We start from the raw sequence: 18558 nt of genomic DNA on the forward strand, positions 1-18558 counted from the left end.
CCGCCCAGAGGCCTATAAAAAGGACTACCGTTCCATTCTAATTTGAATCTTTATTTTGACAGATCAAAATTGCATTTGTGTTGGCAAGTTTTAATGTCTGGGCGGCTATTCAGGCTAGTACCTATTCAGATGTTTTTTTTTTTAAATCACCAGAGATTCCAGTACTAAACAAAATGCCGCCGCCGCCCCGATACAATCCAAGTTACGGTCTCATTTTAAAATAATAACATGATATTTGATAAGCACATTCAAGTTTTTCTATAGTTCGTTTTTTTAGCATTAGAAAAAGACTAAGCGATATTGACGAGTCTTTAAATTGAAAACGCTTTTTAAAAATCAGTAACTATTATGAAAGCAAAAGAATGTAAATAATCATATATGATTCATAATTGTTACATATTTGCCGTCACTTATTTTTCAAAAGTGTTTTTCAATAAAAAGACACGTCAATATTGTACACCTTTTTTTCTAATGCCAAATAAACGAACTTATGTATATGTTTCGTACAAGTTTCCGTTGCTAGAAATTGCAATACAAATAAATTATCGCGAGTATAAAACTATTCGCTCTATTTTCCTTGTTCATGCCAAGTTTCATGTAATTTGTGACGTCCCACGGGTAAAGGTACCTTATGGCGGTTGGCGCTTACGCTATTATCAACGCCGCTCCAATATTATTGCGGCGCTATGAGACGTAAGCGCCAGCCGCAATAAGGTACCTTTTGCCGTGGAACGTCAGATTTAAGCATGCCGCTTTATAATGGGAGCGTAATTTCCATTGTATTGGAGCGGCTTTTTGGATGCTGCCAATAAGTTAAACTATTACACGCAGGAACATATCTTATTTCTGTATAATCTTGTTTGTCACGTTCGTGTGTAAAGAAAGCACGCTTAGCAAGAGGAATTTCGTACAGTGACCAATTGTTTCTATCTCTATTGCACGCGCATATTTGCTATCCCGCTCGCGCAGTGTCATTGACCGCTTGCAATGCTTGCATCATGGGCGGGACAGCAATATAATTACTCGCGTGCGATAGAGACGGGAACAGCCAGGTCAATGTACGAAATCCCTCCTGCTAAGCGCCCTCTCTTTATTAAACATAATTGGTTTGGTTTAAGTAGTTAGTGAACCTTTGACTGAACTGACATTAGCTTAATGTGATATTTGATATTTATGACTTGTAATGTAATAAGATGTAGTTAGCCGTACGTACGTTTCCGAAAAGTAGGTTTCTTTGAGTTTTATATTTTAATGATTGGACATAAAAACACCGTCGATATATCAAACTTGCTTAGAGTCAGTCCATGAAAAGTCTGCAGCGGATTTGATAGCCCACGCAGTGCACGTGTTATTTTAAACGTCAAACTTCTATGAAATTATGACGTATAAGTGACACTTGCACTGCGTGGGCTATCAAATCCGCTGCAGACTTTTCTTGGTCCGACTCTTAATCTGAAAAATTATATGTACAGTCAGCAGCAGAAGTTGCTAAGCGGGCGTGGTGTTCAAAATTACCTTGACACGCTCTTATTCTCTTAACAATAAAGTCGCGTCAAGATGATTTTGAACACCTGGCGGCGTAGCACGGTCGCGTTTTTATCCCTTGTCACCATGCCTGTCACGTTCTAACAAGTATGTGAGTGCGAAGGGGACGCGCATAGTGATAGTCGATAAAAATGGCACCGTGCTGCGCCCGCTGGCCCCCTTAGCAACTTCTGCTGTTGACATAACAATTTGAGTGTTTTCTACCTTGGGTAAATAACAAATGAATGCACCTTTTGAAGACTTGGGCAATTTTGATATAGGTCGATATGAATGGTGAAGGGTATTTTTTCTAAGACATTTCCTGTTTTATTCAAAGACTTCTGAAGTGTAAACTCGTGTATTGTCTACTTACTTCAAATCAAATTAACAATTAACAAGATGAATTTGGCGATGAATCTGTTTTTTAAGATTATTGCTTAACCCCTTTATGGTTCCGCTGGCCTAGCCAAGGTTACAATCGCTATCGCTTTGACAACGAAAAGCTTTGTCTCTATATTAGTGCGACAGTGACAGTTGCGTTTCGATCGCTTCGGAGCGTGAGCGATTGGCATCTTGGCTACGCGGCCTGTTCACTGTTCCTTTTAGCCATAGATATCAAAATACAAGGGATGTGTCAACCAAATTTTTATGTTGAACGCGATATTACACTGAGGGCCTGTGCACACCGGCTGCGTGTGCGTGAAGTGCACGTGCGTGCGAGTGCGGCGTTGTAGTATACAGATCCTTATGAGAGATGGCACAGCTTGCGTGACGTATGCGTGTGCGGCTCCAACATTTTAGCGCACGCACACGCGCACGTCACGTACACGCAAGCCGGTGTGGCTCGGCCTTAAAGCTTGACCAGTAATATATGATCATTGTGAAGAGGGCGCTGCTGTTCTCATATAGGTTGATAGTTCAGTATAGAATGAAAAAATTAGTTCCAGTGAAATTCCGCAACATAGCGCGTGATCATATATATTCCTGCTCAGGCTTAGATGAATGCGAGTAGAAAAAAAAATCAGGAAATTATACAGGGTGTTTGGTACATCGTTTGCCAAATTAAAACGGCAGATAGGTTGAGGCATTTGCTATCTTCTCAGGCCTAGAATATTTTAATTTGGCCCACATTTTTTTTCACTTCTATGCCAGTTTTTCATAAATTTCAAATTTTTACTTGCGTAGTAGTAAAAAAAAATGACCATTTCTGTTTTTCTAGGCACGAGAAGATAGCAAATGACTCAACCTATCTGCCGTTTTAATTTGGCAAACGATGTACCAAACACCCTGTATTTATGGAATAGAGACTCCACACCTATAACTCTACAGCTCTTTTATTCTGATATCTGTGTTTCTCCACCGCCTTATTTTAGCTCTAGCAAGTCTTGCTTTCTCAGCCGATTTTATTGCATTTAATTACATTAGCGGTTATTATCCGAGCCTAATTTAGAAGTATCTTGGGAAGCCATATTAGGAAATATGATAAATATGTAAAATATGAAAAACAAAAATATAACCACTATAAGTATATCTAGTTAAGTCTTGAATGTATAATGGTCTCTGACCGAGCTAGCCTGTTCCTAGGTATGCTAATAGGAGTCGGGTACACAATATTTTGAAGGTCCCGAAATTATGTCTCAAATGTGATTACAGATGTAGCGCATAATTGTTTTCCTTCGTATTCTCTCGGAAAAGTTCGTATTTGTCATGCTACTTACTTACTTCTTTCGACAAATAAAACATTACAGGTATATTGTAGCGACAAATTCTCCTCAACTAGCTTTTAAGCAGAATGTCTTACTGTACAATGATTTTGATGTTAAAAATACAATATATTCCTATGATTGAAATCTGAATGTGCGTTACAATTGTTGTTAAAATGAATGTTCAAATAATCCAAATCAAGTAATTTCTGCTGTTAAATGTCATACATCCGTCGATTATCATTATGGAAATAAATACTTTAATGATAAATGACATTGGTTTTATTTCATGGCTGTCCAGTTATGCCACGACGTCCGACTGCCTTGACGTGTACCGAGCTACTAACAATGGCAATGTATGCAGCTCGGGTGCACGCGACAACCAGTCTCGCCACCGTTTGAACGCCATCTGTCAAACCCAAGTACGTCTTCACGCTATCTCTGGCATAAGCTAGCAAATATAAACCGTACTCAAAACATTGAAGGTTACTTTGACAACGTACGCACTTAGGGGCTGTCCATAAATTACGTCATCGATTTTTTACCCCCCTCCCCTAAAATCATCCAAAGATCATGCTTCGAATGACCCAGTTTCCTCCTACGTCATGTCATCATCCGATGTCCAGACCCCCCCCCCCCCATTTGAAATGACGTAACTTATGAATGGGTAGCCCCTTCTTGGCACCACGGGTACTGTCATGCGGGCTGTACACACTCGTCTAGAGCCCCAAGATAGGCCGAGAACGAGTGTGTAGATGCTGCTCTTCTCGTCTCGTCTCGCGCTTCTCCGATTGGATCGGAGCGGTGCCGAGATTCGAGTGTGTACAGACATCAAATCCAAAGCAAAAATCTTACCTTACCTTATTCTTATTTTAATCTTATCTTATCTTATTATTCTTTATCTTGAACTGTCTACAATTCATACATTTAATGAAGATTTGTGTAATGTAACATTGTGTAAGTACAAACCTTTTCATATTCTCATAATTATCCAGGTCCTACTGAGGTGCAAAGAGGAGTCAAATGAAACCATATGAAGGATTAAAATACGTTTATTTCTTAAAATTTGTCAATAATCAGACAAGTGTCTTGGTACAACCATCCGGAAGAAGCTTCCCGAGTTATAGTATGCAATATACACAACAAAATTAATTATATACCAGCATACACTAAATACATTACTTTAGACACGAAAGTATTATTGGCATTTTAAATGCCTTATAATCATACGCTAGTTGCGAACTTAATCTACCTTTAGCTCTTATATATGTTTATACATATTTATACATGCTTAAGTGTGGCTATAGGCCTATCAACTTTTTCTTCTATTTATACCAAGTTTCCGTCTCTGACAGCTGTATAAAACTTGTTTATAAATCCACCAAACCTCTAGTTTTATGGGCATGATTTCTTTCCAAGAAACGTCACAATAATCACTCAGCCATGCAGAATAAGTTGATGGGCCGGTATATTCTTCATAAGCTACGTGTTACGGTCAAAGCGTTGATAACAAGCACAGAGTCCTTTCTCATGTTTTTTCAGTCATTTGCCTCTTTAAAAGGACTTTCCGATTAAATCGTCTGAGCGAAAATCGACTTATAACTGACTTACGTACTTGAGTCGATTTTGCTATAATATGACCCGCGCACAATTTATTTCCCAAAACTTTGAGACATTTGCGTCGCATTGATATACCTTAGAGAAGGTAAGCAACATTGGTCGATAATTGGTTACTTTTAAATTTCATGATATTTTAAGAACAAGGATCGCGTAGGCATAACATAGTTTGATTTCAGGTCATTATGGCTAGGTATTCGGTCAAGTGCTTACGGCTGAAAAGCGAAGTAAAATTACTTTAAAGCGTGTGAGGCATAACTCAAACCAAATAACCAGAACATAATGATTCATATAACCAAGAGCTTAACGACTTAGCTAAACGTTATTAACATTCGCGGGTTGAGATGACTACAATAGCTCTTACCTGACATATATGACGGAGGTTAATATTCATGCTGAGCTAAAAATTTCAAGATATTTTTACTCTTCGATAACGATACGATTCACTAATATTCATTATTAATATGGAGTGAGGGAACACCCAAATATTCCGAAATATGTTTTTCCGACTTTCATAACCTCGATTTACATAATCCCGATTTTTTTATATGTCCGAAATATCTAAATTACGACTTTGAAAACCACGAAAGAAGAAAATCACGACTGTGTTATTTCCGAATACTTAAAATCCGATTTTCATATGGACGAAAGCTTAAAATTCCGATTTAGGAAAAATCCGAAAATATTTTTCCCGAATTCGTCTATTCCGAAAAATCATTGACCGATCGGAAATAAAGTAATTCGGTATTCAGAAATTCGATCTTTTGTAAACTCGGAATAATGAAATTCGTGATTTTGAAAATAAGACTTAAACGCACTTTTTTAAGTCTAACTAACCAAAATCCGAATCGGAGCACCCCACTATCCACGTGGTCTTGTCTGTCCTACCCCTAGAGTGTATGTAAAAAGCCGGAGGCGCGGAGGGGAAGCTATTCCCGTAGCGCCGCAGCAGATGCGGAGCCCAACAAAAAAACTGTGGCTTAGGTTAGGTTAGAACTGCAACCCCACGAAAACAAACTGTTGCCAGAAAAGTGGGTTAGGTTAGGTTAGAACTGCGACCTCACGAAAACAAATGGTCTGTTAAGCTAACACGAGCTATTATACTTAGTAACTTTTATTAATTAATTACAGTGAGACGCCTCATTCTGTTCTCGTATGTTTCTTTTCTTTTAATGAATGTATTAATTATACAGGATATTGACTCTTGGAGACCCTATACATCTCTAAGGATAACTTGATAAACTATATAATCTTATAGTTCTGACACCTAGAGACATTTACACCTCTAAATATTATAGATTTTTTTTGTGTGTGTTTTTTTATCTGTATTTTGTATGTAATTCGACATTAAGAGACCATATACATCTCTTAGTAATTGTAATACGTTAGATTGAATTGTTAGTTTTAATTTATAAAATTGTTGATGTTATTATTTTTGCTTTTATGTAAATTCAATGTTGACGTGTAAAAGTGCCCTTGTGGCCTATTTGCTGAATAAATGTTGATATTTGATATTTGATATTTGATATTCAAACTGTTGCCTGAAAGTTGGGTTAGGTTAGGTTAGAACTGCGACCCTCAAGAAAACGAACTGTTGCCAGAAAAGTGGGTTAGGTTAGGTTTGGAATGCGTAAAGCATTTCCCCTCTTAAAAAAAAAAAAAAAAAAAAGGTTAGAACTGCGACCCCCAAGAAAACGAACTGTTGCCAAAAAAGTGGGTTAGGTTAGGTTAGAACTGCGAATCCACGATAAATTCGGAATTTAAAAAATGGGGATATTTAAAATAGGAGTCACGTGGAATCGGAATTAAAATTTTCGGAATAATGGCATTTCGGAATTCGTGATTTCAAAAATCGTAAATGTTAAATTCGGTGTTTATCAATATCGGAATTTTTATATTCGGAATTATGTGATTCGGAATTTAAAAAAATCGTCTTTTTTGCTATTCGGAAATATACACTTTCGTGATTTTCATCATTCGTAATTACGACAGTCGGAATATTGATGGGTCGAGCATTTAAAAAACGTAATAATAAAATTCGATATTCTAAAATTCGGCATAAAATATTTCGGAATTATGTAGTGTACCCATGGAGTGATTTGCATTAATAGTACATTATTGTCGAGGCTCGGAAGTAGCTACTTGCAGGCTGAGGATTCGTTTTAAACGGACGACCTTGGGAGTCCGTTTAATTGAATCCGAAGCCAGCAAGTAGCCTTCCAGCCGAGTCATATATAGTGCTTTTCTCAAAAATGGTGCAAGAAATATAAATATCATAGAAATATTTTACAAAAGCAACATTCTTACGTATATATTTTCACAGAACAAAGCCCTTGCCGCTTTTTTATTTTTTTTAATAAAAAAATAGAAGTGTATTTTTCTGCCGAAAATACGCCAACCTATTTGAGACAGCTAAATAGTCGCGGTACTAATCATCTGTTTGGCTGTTTAATGGGCCTGTGCCTTCATTTGATATGGCCATTTCAACTTTTAAAAAGTTTGGAACTCGACAAATAATGGAATTTGTATGCAACATTGCAGTCCTAAAATCGAGACTGCAATGTTTTTAACTTTTTAATTTTTGACTGACCATAAACTCCGCGCTTCGCGACCTATGTTTTAGATGGCAAAGTCGACTTTGCCGTCCATTTTTGAGAAAAACTGTTATTATTCCGATATTTACACGTTGGCTAAGTTCATACAAATAGCCCTGAAACGATCACAAAGTTCAAACTCAATCCGATAAATGAGATTATCCGTAAAAACGGAGTCAAATAGCGAATAACCCGCGAACGATTAGCGAAAAACTACATAAAACCATGCACCTACCGACCTACGATTTATACAAAACGAGACGGGACCAAAAACGGAATCACGCCAAATAAGCCTCTCACATAATTCACATATATTTAAATGCTAAAATAATCTTTCATCGTTCAATCCCGCCTATACACCTACGCTAAATAAAATATTCTACAGCTAACGTTACTTTAAAATGTTGACAGCATTCGCACGAACGTAAGTGCAATACATACTAAATCACAAGTTCTTCAAGCCGCCTTACCATTTATTAGCAATTTTGATAGTTGATGGTACTTCGGTCATCGCATAATCGCGTTATGAGATACTATTTTGTTTTGAAAAATAAGGACGCTCTAGTGCCAAATTCTTAGCAACTATATATCTAAATATCATAACGCTCCCGAAAAAATGTTGCCCTGTACCAAAATGGCGGATATTAAGGCTCTTTCAAATTCTTGAAATAAAGTCACTTCGGGTAAACATGGATTATGTCACCGATCACCGATTAATTAAAAATACAGCAAATACGCTATTAACATCATACTTGTAGTTAGGGAGGCGAATAGGGGAATTTTCGGCAATACTCGAGCGTGGCAGTTTAAGATATGAGAGATACCTTAGACCTAATAGAACAACCTTGTAAAGTATTTAGCTCTATATGTAGTGACGCGCGCCTAGGATAGACGATCAGATTAGTAAAAAAAATTGATAGTCTGAAATACTCGAGCGCGTCAGATTAAGATATTGGGGGTTGATTTTAGTGTTTAAAGACTAAATTTAACTAATCTGACGATAAGTCCTTGACGCCGCCGAGTTATAGGGTCGCGAACTTGTAAAAAAAAAAACGTTAATCCGGCATTCTCGAGCGCGATTTTTTTATTTTTTATTTTGAAGAATATAATCTAAAACTTACTAAAAATACAAAATCTGCCGGTTTCCGCATGACCGGAAGTGTGGAGGAGCCATTTCGTCTTCCTAAGAACGCGTTGCGGCATATAAGTCGCGAACGATACATTTTACAAAAAAAAAGTTTAAATAAACAAAAAAGGTAATTTTATTTTACACAAAAAAGGTCTCTTTACATTTTTGTCCAAAGTTAAAACTTTTTGACTTGAAGCATCATAAAATCGGTCAGATTAAGAGAACCCACCAACATTTTTGTCAGATTAAAAAAATATGCTTTCAGGATACCGAGATAAACCTCCCCTATGAAAATCTGACGCGCTCGAGTATTTCAAAAAAACTTTTTTTTTTTGCATTTTCAAAAATTCATCGTAACTTATCGTCACGCCGAAATCGTCAGTTTTTTTAAAGGAAGCTTCCTTGGGGCCTACTTAACACCCCTTCCGAAAATCTGACGCGCTCGAGTACATTTTTTTTTTTGCATTTTTGACTACTTTATATGCCTACCCCCACCACGCAAACCGGCAGATTAGTATACCGTTGTTATCAGAGGCACTCGGGGCATACGTAGTATGAATATCTGACGCGCTCGAGAATGCCCAAGTAACTGTTTTTTTTAACATTTTTGAAAAACCGTACACGCCAAACCCACCGCTAAAATGGTTTTTGCCATACGAGCTTTTCTTTTCGAAATTATTTTATCTTTCGATTTTGATAGGTCTCGACGGCGCCGTTGAATTTTTTAGCTACCTCGCCTCCCTAACTATTGGTAAGCCGGCCATATTTTGTAACGTAATTTGATCGACGTCATTCATATACATATACGAAATTAAAACATATCTATACCATTTCACAGAAGGTATTGTTACGTTAGGTGTGAATAATAAAGTGTCTGTCGCACCCAGTCATAACCCAATTCTCTTACATTAATATGTAGATTGAACTTATCTGGATGTATGCTATTATTTTATCAACTGCCACACATATTTGTATACTAGAACATTTATTTTTAGATCATGTAGTAGTAATACTTGACTACTATAAAATGTTTTATGTATAAGAATATCTCATTCTTATTTACCAGTGCTAAGCTTAATATGTAGTATGTACATATGTACCATGGAGTTGGTGTATCGGTGACAGTGAACTAGCTTTGAGATTATTCTCTGTTGCAAATAAAACACAAAACATCAAAATTAATGTAACAAATATGTGTTTTATTCACCTGAAACTATACAAAGCATAAAACATTTTAAGGTAATTAACTACCATTATGTAATTTATTGGAAAGATCAGTTTTTCATTGATTTTTTTGCAGTTGAGGGGGTTCTATATGACTACTTATTTCGCTAATACATATTTAAAAATAGAACAGCATTTTTCTTGTACCTATCTACATTGCTTTAGGAGGCTCAGTTCAAGATATTGTTTCGTCCTGAAAGTGAAGTACAGGCAAATACAAGATAGGACCTTAAAATACCTATTTAATTGCATTACGTGGCAAAATAAAGGAACTATTTATTTGATTGCGTAACTTTACATAAACTATATACCTACTAATACCTGAATATGAATATAGACTTTAAAATACGACAAATTATACAAATATAATAAGTAGTATAGAAAATTCTGGCATTTGCAATATTATTCCTGTATGCAATAAATTCGAAATATAAATACTTCGAGCATAATATTTATCTTGGAGCCCCGCGTTCTTTTGAAAGTTGAAGCTACAGAAAGTGACAGTATCAACAAGGATAGGGCGTCCTAAACAGAATTAGATGGCACGCCATCAGTTTTGCTTTAGCAATGCATAATTTTAGTGACGGTGTCACAACAGCCGATATGAATCAAACTTCAAGCAAAAATATTCTATGTAAAGTACGCCCAACCTTTGTGGCGGCACACCAGGACATAACTGCAATTGCTAGAATTTTCATTATCGTTATTCACCTATCTATTAAATTAGTTTGCCTGCTCGCGATCAAATTACTGGCAAAAATGTTCCTACTTCTATTGTGACTACATTTAGGTTTTTAACTGTTTTGTGTAGCGAAATAAATATATATAATTTTAAATTTAACGATTGTATTTTATATTTTGATATATACGAAAATAGAACTAATGAAAATATCATAATTACCTGACAGTACTCAACTTAAGGTGCCACCGACTAGTTTAATCTAAACTGTACTGCATGATATCAATTCGTTAGATCTTAACGCAATACCTCAAACGCAATGTCTTAAATTACCCTCAGTAAAAAGACCAACGTCTACTACTTCTGACTTGAACTTTGCATCATTGGAACTTCAGACATTTCAAATGTATTGTAAGATTCAGGGGCCATACACGACTGACCGAAGATAACGTTACTTTACAGATTTGCTATATGCAAATGAATCAGCCATTTTCGTTGGTTATTATAATTTGAGACATCAAAAATATTTCTATTGCTTTAATTTTATTCCTAATCCTTACATCGAAAGGGTTGATAGGATAAAAATACAATGGCCGTATTTAAGGCGATTCCAAATTCATGACTTAGGTAATTACTTTATTGTAATAATTAAATTCTTTACAAGAATTCATTTTTACAAACTTTAACTGGGGAATATTTAAATTACACATTTGTAAATTTATCTAGAAAGGGAAAAACTCGAAAACGCTTTTCGTAAAAATGTTGTACTCGCGTGTCAAATTCATTGATTATTTTAAACAACTTTATTAATGATCTCTTTTAGGTTACCACTTCGTTAATTTCATTGATCGGTTCTATCGATCCCTGACGTGCGACGAAGGCTCAGATACACACAAAGTAACTAAACCCTAAGTTACCATTCAACCACACTTTTAGGACATAAAAAATTAAATTAGCACTTAAAATATTCGATCGATTAAATAAAAAGGTTATTCCGTCTACAAATGAGTTTCTATTAATTTAAGTAGTTCCTAATCAAATAAGCAACAATGATCGGTTACACATTTATTTCTAACTAAACTTATCAATAAATTATAATAAATCATTGCACTTAGTACTTTAATTTTAAAATGTTTAAGCCAGCTTCAGAAATACGAGAATAAAATTTATATAATATACGGCCTCCCGCCGGCTGCATATTTTTGAAGCTGACAACACATAGTCACTGCAAGCGTATAATTAAAAAAAGTCAAACTGAAGTTTATAACTGTCAAACTACGCACTCGAGTCCAGAACTATTAAAAAAAAACAAACGAAAAAGACATCCGTAGATCATACTACTGCATTACTTACGCGTAAACTAAAATCACTCTCAACATTGTCCACAGCGTTCCCTCGTCGGTTATGCGTATCGATATTCCAGATTTAAATTACCCTATCACCTTATTATTGCCACCGTGCCGGGTCGAACCACGTTCCGATCCAACGGTCCCGAGCGGTCGGCACTTCACTGCGAAGCATACTTCTGAGGATTGTACTACGAGACTGGGGAACCACGCCGCGACGTTTAAATGGATGTAATTTGACGCAAAATACTCTGCTAGTAAGAAAGGCGAGGTTCCTAAGAAGCGTTTTCACAACCGTATGCTAGGACAGCGTACTGGGTTGCGATGGTCGCTCAGCTCGGGTCGGTAGTGGAGCGGTGGTGCGTGATGGCTGCGGTGCGGTGTGGTGTGCGGGGGGGAGGGGGAGTACAATCCTCAGGCGGGCGGGCGGGCGCGCGTCAATACGCGCGGCGCTCCTCGGCCTCGGACACCTGCCGACATGAACAATTGGTTGATGAGTTCGCATCACGAGCGCGATTGATCGCAACTATGCATTAAACTGCACAATTGACTCGAATTCGTGAGTGACACGACTGAACTAACAATTATCTTATGGTGCTCCTACACTGCCAGTTATAATTATAACACATCATCAATATTATCGTGTTGCCCCTGTCACACAACGTTATATAACTTGCAAGGTGCTCCCAGCACTATTACAGTTTAACAAAATCCGCGAACTCGATTAACCTGTAGTGATATTGGGTGACATTTTTACAAAACTAGGTACTAACTAGGAGGGTCTCGTTACTATTTGCATGGTGAAAAAACAACGGGTTGCACTCCGGGAGTGCCGGCAGAAGTGAAAACTCAATGACATTGTAACAGTTTTTCGATCAGGTCACGTGTCCGCCTTACGTCTTACTTATCTTACGGACACGTGACCTGTCGCGAGTTTAACATTTATTCCCCAAAGTGCACAGCGCCGTTAAAGAAGTTTACACTTCAAAAACTGACACGGTGTGACGTTTCACGGCTTTCACGGGCCGTGTATTTCTGTTTGTATATGCCGTGACCCGATTGCAATCGCCGGTCGACGCACTAGTAAGCGAGTTCTTATACCGAGCTCTAATACTACCGTTTATTGAGCGTCAGCATCTAGTCAAAACCATGCTAAATGGTGTCGCTTGTGTTGCGTTGACCATCAGCCATAGCCTCGCGAGACCCGACCATAGAAACTTTAACAATTTTTAATTTGAACCTTGTTCTAAAAGTAAATTGGAACGAATTTCGTTAGTTTTAAAACGCAAGGAAACAATAGAAAAGCTACTTTATCTGTTTCATAAAAGCTTCAAATTAGATTGCAACGGATATGTACATTAAAGGTACATAACATATAGACTCATGAGATGAGGATAGAGTTGACTAGACGCCGACTCTCTAAGAAAACAAAATATCAGGTACTCACGTCGCGGTGACGATGGCGCTTGTGCGGCGGCTCCAGCGGCGCCGCCTCGATCACCAGCTCGCCGGCCAGCGCCTCCATGTCGCCCGAGTATCTACCCCTGCAACATGTCAACTTCTGAACCAATCTGTCTACTCCATCCAACACTCAAAAATACAAAGCCTAAACCGAGAGCTACGGAACGCACGCTCGACCAGGGGTGCGAAACTCCTGACTTCGGTCAAACTCGGCTCCGCTCGGCTCATCATTGCTCCGAGCAATTATTAGGGTTGGCACCACTTGGCTTCCTTTTGCGTGCACGACCACAGATAAGATAATCAGTTGATTTTTGACAACCCTAAATAGCCGAAAGGGATAGTGCCATATATTAGAAAGTGACAGCATGGTTCGATCCTGAGCTGCTGTCAAACTTCGTTTTTGTAGGAAGTTTCCTTTCTGTACGGTAGTAGTATTAATTATTCTGTGGCTTGACGCTGACACCGATCGTCATCCAAAATAAGGCGATCGATAAACATGTGTCATTCACGAGTGAGTGATTTAATTCAACTATATCTTTTGATTGAACTCACTCTTCAACTCACTGATGATTTAAGTCACTCGTCTATCTCATTGTTTCTTGCGCGCTCTTTCTCACTCACTCACGCGACAGTCTCTCCTCGCGAGACGATGTGAATAGGTTTCGGAGCGGTTCGAAAGAATTCGGAGGGTGTCGGGTAAACATGGCGGGATCGTAGCGCGTGATTCGCCATCTTGGTCGCACTTACACTACTTTCGGCTGTGTGTAACTAATTGATTGCACACATTACACACACTATAGCTATATTTTTCTCCCGAAGAATGGGACTTGATAAATTCTAAACAAAATCATGATATATTCTTAACATTATGTTCATTCATAGGGTCCCCGATCGACGATCTAATGCTCAGACGCTACAAAAGAAATCGTTAACAATAAGGGCCACTTGCACCATCCCACTAACCCGGGGTTAACCGGATAAACCTAGACTTACCATGGTTACCAGTACAATTTGACACTGGGTTAATGGTTTAACCGGTGGGTTATCCGCAGATGGTCTAGAACGCAAAATGACTAGTGCGTTGTTTTGCCTAAATCGCAATTAGTCTACATCGCAAACGGGCTAGAACGCAAAATGCCCGAATTATTTTTTCCATTTTATCTTAACTTTATAGCGATGTCGACGGAGCCCCGGGGCTCCTATTCCTTGGTGTTTGGCCTTCGGCCATTTGAAGATACCTAACGAACCTAACCTACCTATGTAAAATGTGGTGATATAAAAAGTGGGCATTTTGCGTTCTAGACCGTTTGCGATGTAGACTAATTGCGATTTAGGCAAAACTACACACTAGTCATTTTGCGTTCTAGACCATCTGCGGATAACCCAACCGGTTAGATACCCCGGGGTAGTGGAATGGTGCAAGTGGGCCTAAGTAGACATGAGCGAGTATGTGTAGGCAGGTACTGACTGCAGGTATGGCTCGTGCTGCAGCGCGTCCTCCTCCTGGATGGAGACCAGGCCGCCCGTGCTCGTGCCCACCACGTACTTCTCTGTAACAACACACGTTCCGCATGTAATATACTACTACTATACGTAAAACTGTAAAGAAATATATGTAATTATTTCGTAAGTACTAATCTTAGCCCAGCAGTAGGACACTGTAACAGGCTATTAAAAAATCTATATTAAAATTTACGTAAATAAAAATATATCTTGTCGTCCCAAAAATAGGTTACAATATAATAGAAAACAAATACTCTTTATTGCACACCTTAATATTGAGTCAGATGAGGATCAAACTCTTTTTCTGAAGCTTTCTGAAGCAAAATTGACACTCCTATAGTAGTGCAAAACATGTATCTTATTTTTATTTTTTTTATTTTATTTTATAGACACACCAACAGTACATAAACAAAGCAAGTAAAGTTACATAAGTACATCAGACACGTATGATATTTATGCACCAATAACAGGTGTGCAACAACATTCAAACAGTTCGAGGCTTTTACACTACTTTACAAACTATAAATATACATTAATAGGTTAAGTAATTAAGGCATGCAGGAAAGACTATATGTGACGTTCCACGGGAAAAGGTACCTTATGAGGGTTTCTAGTTTCGGAGATATGAAATGTTTTGTAAAGAGGTGAAAAAATGCTCAATTTTTTTTTATTGTGTGATCTGAAACCTTAATGCGTAACGTTTGTTTACCTGTTTTTATTTTTGTTACAAGTTAGTTATAAGCCTAGTTAATGTCGTCTCAGAGTTTAGTAGAAAAGGTAACTTATGGAAAAAAAGATTGAAAATTCCCAAAAAAACTAGTCAATACGGGAAAAGAAGTTTGGTAGAGAACTGTATTAGCATTCTGCAAAACTAATTTGATAATTTCAGTTCTGGTTGGGGCGCCTAGCAAATATTATAACCGTACATCGACCGACATCACAAATCCAAGTAGCCTGCTATTATACCAAAGTTACTCTCGTCAAGTCTTTCTTAACTAGAATAATCTTCATTTGGTTTGGTCGCATGCAATAAATCAGCCATTGGTTTGCTGAAAAATGCCAATACCCGACGCATTACCTTATGGAATATATGAGGTCATTGAACCTCAATGCCGCTTATCTTCAATGGCAACCAAAATATATTATTGATAAGAAATAGACGATTTCTACCATCTTTACCCCAAAATATTATTAGTTTATCCTAACTGTTCCATCATCATCATGCCTCATCATGTAACTTAACCATAAGGTACCTTTCATTACATACAAATTATTGGTCTTTTTTAAGATTATTATGACGAAGAACTAATTAAATTTGTGGCAGTTTAATGGAAATTAATATTTTCTATTCATAAAAGATAAACTGTAATGTGATTGATGTTTTGTAGTGATGTATTATTAGATTTATTTCCATAAGGTACCTTTTCGTAAATGTATGGAGCAAATACTGTTATTGTTATGTAAGTTTAAAGTGGCATAAGGGGTTAAATATAGTATTTAGTTGGGGTTTTAGGATTTATTTCATTTGAATGACAGAATTTCTTTCATATGTGCTCAGAAAAATTGATTGTGTGTCACATTAAAAGTAAAAATATTCAATTTTGTGATTTTATATGAAAAAGTCAGAAAATACATTTTCACCTCTAAATCGGTATTGTTTTTTGCTTAAATTGTCTGTCAGTGTCGTTTTCTAATAGATAAAATTTAAATCTTGAGAGCTCATTACAATCAATCGTGAAAATGAAAGAAAACTTTATTTTTAAGAGATTGGTTAGTATACACATAAATCAGTCGATATCAAAAGTTTCTATTTGCATTACAGAACAAGTCGCAATATTTTTTTAATCTCAGATATATAAGGTATTATTATTTGTAGTCAACTATGTAACTTACTTCAGGAACATAGTTTTTTAGGCGGCTAAACTTAAAACTTCTCTATCGTAAAGTTGCTCATTTCACAACATTATTTTCAAAAAATCATATCTCTGTAACTACGCAACCTAGGAGGTTGATCTTTTGTGTTATCGATAGCTTATTTATTGTAGATTACTGGGGTATGTATAACTCCATACCCGCCATAAGGTACCTTTGACCGTGGGACGTCACATATAACTACTATAAACATTACTTGTTAAAAGTTTGTTTGAGCATTCTGCGCTTTAAATTTTGTATAGAATCACTAAATATGTCTATTTCAAAGTTTTGTTCAAGAGACAGATTGTTCCATGTTACTTGCATTCTATGGACCGGAAGTGACTTGCCCAGTTTAGTCCTGGTAGAACTGGGGCGAAAAGTAGTGCGACGACCAGACCGGGTGCTAGCTTTTGGTACTGTAAAGTTTAAACCGCCCAGTAGGTAAGGTTCCGCGATTTTACCGTTTAACAACTTGTGTAACAAAGCCATGTCAAGGAATGACCGCCTGAGCTGTAAAGAAGACATTTTAAACCGTTGGAGTCTCTCTTCATATGTTAGGTTTTTACGAACTCCCTCGGTCTTTGTTTTAAACACTAAGAATCGAGTAAAAGAACGTTGGACTTTTTCCAACCGATTAATGTGAATTGCGTAGCCCGGATTCCAAACTTGACAACAGTATTCAAGACGAGACCGTACTAGAGCATTGAAAAGAGTTTGAAATGTGTCAGCGCGTTTGAATTTTTTGCCTATACGCTTTATAAACCCAAGCATTTTATTGCTTTCACTAATAACTGAATCAATATGATTTATAAAGTTTAATTTAGAATCCAGGCATACTCCAAGATCCTTAACATTGGAAACCTCCCGAAGCACAACGTCATTGAGACAATATTTTGAGTCGGTAGGAAGTTTTTTTCGCGTGAATTTAATAAAGAGGCACTTGTCAGCGTTTAAAGTCATATTATTCTCCAGACACCAGGTCTTTACGCTATTCAAATCATCTTGTAATAGCAACAAGTCAGTTACCGATGTTACCACTTTGTAAAGCTTCATATCATCAGCATATAACAGGCATTTGCTATGCTTGACAGACGAAACTAAGTCGTTTATAAAGCAAATAAATAGAACAGGGCCAAGATGTGAGCCTTGAGGAACCCCCGATGTCGCCACATACGTGTTTGAAAAGTATCCATCTTTCACTACTCTTAGCCGTCTACCAGACAGATACGAACCAAACCATCTCCACATTTCGCCTGTGACGTTAAACTGGTCGAGAAGCTTATGCATGAGAATACTGTGGTCCACTCTATCAAAAGCGCTGCTAAAATCGGTGTAGATGGCGTCTACTTGGTGGCCCGAGTCAATAGCTGTACCAACGTCGTTCACGTAGCAAAGCAAATTTGTAGAAGTGGACTTAGAGCTTATGAAACCGTGCTGCAAAGGAGAAATTCTTTCTTTAACATGCCAAGCCAGTTTTTTACAGATGATGCACTCGAAGACCTTAGGAAAAATAGATAAAAGAGATATCGGCCTATAGTTGGATACCTTTGTCTTATCACCTTTCTTAAAAACCGGAACAACGTTAGCCTCCTTCCAGATAGTAGGGAATATGGAGTGTCGCAGTGACTCGTTGAATATTTTAACCAATGGGGCAGTCAAAGATTTGCTACATTTTTTTATAAAGTACGGAGGAATGCCATCGGGACCGGGGCCCTTACTGACGTCGAGGGCTTTAAGCTCCTTCATGACAGATGACTCATTCAATCGAACTGAAGAAAACGTGTTGTTCAGTGCATCAATGGAGATTTGTTTGGACACCACATCGCCCATTGGAGGATGGAAATGTCGTGAAAATGTAGAGGAG

At 37.5% G+C, this 18558-nt stretch overlaps 1 protein-coding gene and 1 long non-coding RNA gene across 2 annotated transcripts in view; one reads left to right on the forward strand and one right to left on the reverse strand.

Annotated features, from left to right (window-relative positions):
- The window catches only part of LOC134667223 (uncharacterized), a 470671-nt gene that overhangs the window by 401323 nt on the left and 50790 nt on the right, over positions 1–18558 (forward strand). The window lies entirely within an intron of this gene.
- LOC134667216 (forkhead box protein K1) overlaps positions 12203–18558 on the reverse strand; it is a 63007-nt gene continuing 56651 nt past the window's right edge. The window contains exons 9-11 of the mRNA XM_063524544.1: positions 14746–14827; positions 13264–13360; positions 12203–12286 (exon numbers count right to left, since the gene is read on the reverse strand). Of these exons, the coding sequence (XP_063380614.1) occupies positions 12254–12286; positions 13264–13360; positions 14746–14827 (212 nt within the window). The 3' untranslated portion in view covers positions 12203–12253. The remainder of the gene's footprint in view (positions 12287–13263; positions 13361–14745; positions 14828–18558) is intronic.

Source organism: Cydia fagiglandana, chromosome 9 (assembly GCF_963556715.1).
Source record: "Cydia fagiglandana chromosome 9, ilCydFagi1.1, whole genome shotgun sequence".
Classification (NCBI taxonomy): Eukaryota; Metazoa; Arthropoda; class Insecta; order Lepidoptera; family Tortricidae; genus Cydia; species Cydia fagiglandana.